At 37.0% G+C, this 2,751-nt stretch overlaps 1 protein-coding gene across 1 annotated transcript; it reads right to left on the bottom strand.

The window, feature by feature from the left end:
- Window positions 1-579: 579 nt before the first annotated feature.
- Window positions 580-1,442, bottom strand: LOC111819923 (trace amine-associated receptor 4-like). The gene has a single exon (XM_023728154.1). The coding sequence runs from the start codon at window positions 1,307-1,309 to the stop codon at window positions 707-709; it is 603 nt and encodes a 200-aa protein (XP_023583922.1). The 5' UTR covers window positions 1,310-1,442; the 3' UTR covers window positions 580-706.
- Window positions 1,443-2,751: the final 1,309 nt, after the last annotated feature.

Genomic DNA, 2,751 nt, shown 5'->3' with positions numbered 1-2,751 from the left:
GAGCTACTTCCTTGTTTGACAATAGTCGTAGAGAGAGTAGTATATGAAGGACAGAAAACAGGACGGTAGTGTTACTATTTATATTTACACTGAATTGTTTAGTTTGCATCACTCTTCATTCACAGGTCTACCTATTAGAACCAAAACATTATAATTTGGTAGGGAGGAAACAGTCAAAATCTGGTATTAGAAAATTCAATTTATTTCAGTGCCTCCTCCTCATCTAATGGATAAAGTCAAGCTTTTTAGCGGGGTGTATAAAGTGCCCCCCTACTCTCTGTCAACATCCTCTACTGCTTCATCTCCCCACGTTTTGTGGTAGAACTGATTCTATTTCCACACAAATGTTCTGCTGTTTCCTTTGCTTGTTTTATATCCTGTGATGACTTGTGCGGTTCCGACTTAATTAAGCAGGGAACTGCATTTCCCAGAACCTTGTTCCCTATATGGTTTTAGGTTAGAGGTGGCCCAAAGAGGAACTTGTGACAGATTTGGAAAGCAGAAGTGCAGTGGCAGTCATTACTCTGTGAAAGTGTTTCCAGGCAGACAGGGTGATGGACAGACACAGAAGTACTGACAGGTTCCAGCTTGGTTTCATCCTTTTCTTCCCTGCGCCAGGCTCTTCCTCCTGGCAATGGCACTACTGACCCACAGTGGCCACAGATTTACCACCAGATCTCTGGCTAAGGACCCTGAGAGGCAGTAGCTATTCAGAGGCAACAGTGACCATAAACCTCTCCACTAGTTCTGTCTTGGTGGCCTTGCTTTCTTTTTTGGATGAGGTCTTTATTTTGCTTTCTGACCCAGGCTGATTCATCTTAGGACCCATGCCAATATGCTGAGCATGCTTCCTGGCTACTGTGAAAATGTGTACGTAAATGCCTACCATTACTATGCCAGGGAGAAAGAATGCTACAAAGTAGGCCAGCATGCCCCAGAGCTTGTTAAATATCAGCACACACAAACCTGTGCAGTCTTTGGCTGCAACAAAATCTTCTGCACCAATTACGTTTAATTCTGAGAATACCAGGTCAAAAGCAAAAAAGATTGGGAAGGACCAACTGATAAATAGAAAGACCACTATGACAGGGATGGTAATTTTGGTGACATAATGCAATGGGTCACAAACAGCATAGTAGCTGTCAACTGAGATGAAGCAGAGATGAAAAATGGAGGTGGTGCAGAGCATGATGTCGCAACAGCTGTGGACTTTGCAAAAGAGGTCTCCAAAGTACCAGCAGGACTCAATGGACCTGATCATACTGAAGGGCATGACGACACAGCTCAGCAAAAAGTCGGTGGTGGCCATAGAGAGGATCTATGGAAGAAAGGCCTAGTGATCTGCTTCTGTAAAGATTACAATCAAGAACACCCTGTGAAACAATTCTACTCTGTAACACATGTGGTCATCATGGGTCAGAATCTGATCTAGGGCAATTGATTTGGTTTGTGTTTTTTCTATTTGTTTATGGATATGTCTGTGCATCTCTGGAAACCTACATGAGAAATTAATTTTCTCTGTAGAAGGTGCTGGAAAACTAGAGGACTAGGATTGGAGAGAGATTTGCTTTTCAGTGTATACAGTTTTTGTTTCTTTTAAATTTTTTAAATGTGCATTTATTATCTTTAAAATAACTAAAATTAAAAAAATTTTTGTCACATATTAATAAACATTTTTATTTTAATCAAAATAATTATCACTTTATTTTAGCTATAGAGAAGGTCTAAAGAATCCTTATGTTTATGATTGTAAAGGTTCTGAATTAGGTACGGAAATGATGAAGTAAATCAAACCAGTAGTATTAGTATAGTTTGTGTTCAGTTTAGGCATAATCTGTATATATTTGTCATTTTTAATATTTTAGTATTTAGTGTTTAAGAGAATTTGGTATATTAGTGTATTTACCAGAATAGTTTTTTGTGATTTCCATTTAAAGTGTGTTATTAAGTAATTGATTTAGATGTGATTTGCAATGTGAAAGCAGAAGAACAAGAGTTCTCTAAGTTTATAAATACTATTATTATTTTTAAGAACCCTAAGATTCCTGTATTTGTAAAAATTTCATTAAGTTTATAAGAATTGTTTAAGTATTGGGAAAGGTTTTTTGTATTCGTCTAACAATTATACTACTGCAAAAGGAAATTAAATAGTTTAATTTGATAAATGCAAATAAAATATTAATGGAATTCAATTAATTGGGCTGAAATTGCCCTTTTAAAATCTATTGTTTAAAGTTATTAAATATCTAGACAGAATAGCAAATGTTATAAGCTAAACAAAATTTTGAGGAACAGCCAGATTTTTAAATATTTTGTTATAAATCTAGCATTAATTTTAATAGTCAAAATTACCTCCAATAATCTTTCCTGTACACAAAAGCCATTCTCAGGGACACTAGAAATCTCACGTTGAGATTTTAAGACTAATCTTAAAATAAAAAAGGAAGTTGCCAAGTGGAGGAGGAGGATGAGTGGCCACTCAAGATAGAGCAAACAGGGGTGAAAGACTTACTGGGGGACTAGTGACACCTTGGGAGGAGTGTGAAGGCTAGAAGAGTGAGCCAACATGGAAATACAAAGAAAGGCCACGTCAGGCTTGTCTAGTACTTGATGCCTTTGAGTAGAACTTCAAAACGTTATCTCAGAGCAATGAAAAGCTACATTAGTCAGGTGTGCAGCAGGAAACAGATGGCATAATCAACCTGAGTGATCGAGAAGAGTTTAATAAAGGGACTATTTACAAAAGTGTGG

The sequence above is a fragment of the Trichechus manatus genome, unplaced genomic scaffold (assembly GCF_000243295.1).
Source record: "Trichechus manatus latirostris isolate Lorelei unplaced genomic scaffold, TriManLat1.0 scaffold00002, whole genome shotgun sequence".
Lineage (NCBI taxonomy): Eukaryota > Metazoa > Chordata > Mammalia > Sirenia > Trichechidae > Trichechus > Trichechus manatus.
This window is presented reverse-complemented; position numbering and strand designations above follow the sequence as displayed.

Coding starts and splice junctions, on each gene's coding strand:
- LOC111819923 (XM_023728154.1), bottom strand. CDS start 1,309: ATGGCCACCACCGACTTTTTGCTGAGCTGTGTCGTCATGCCCTTCAGT.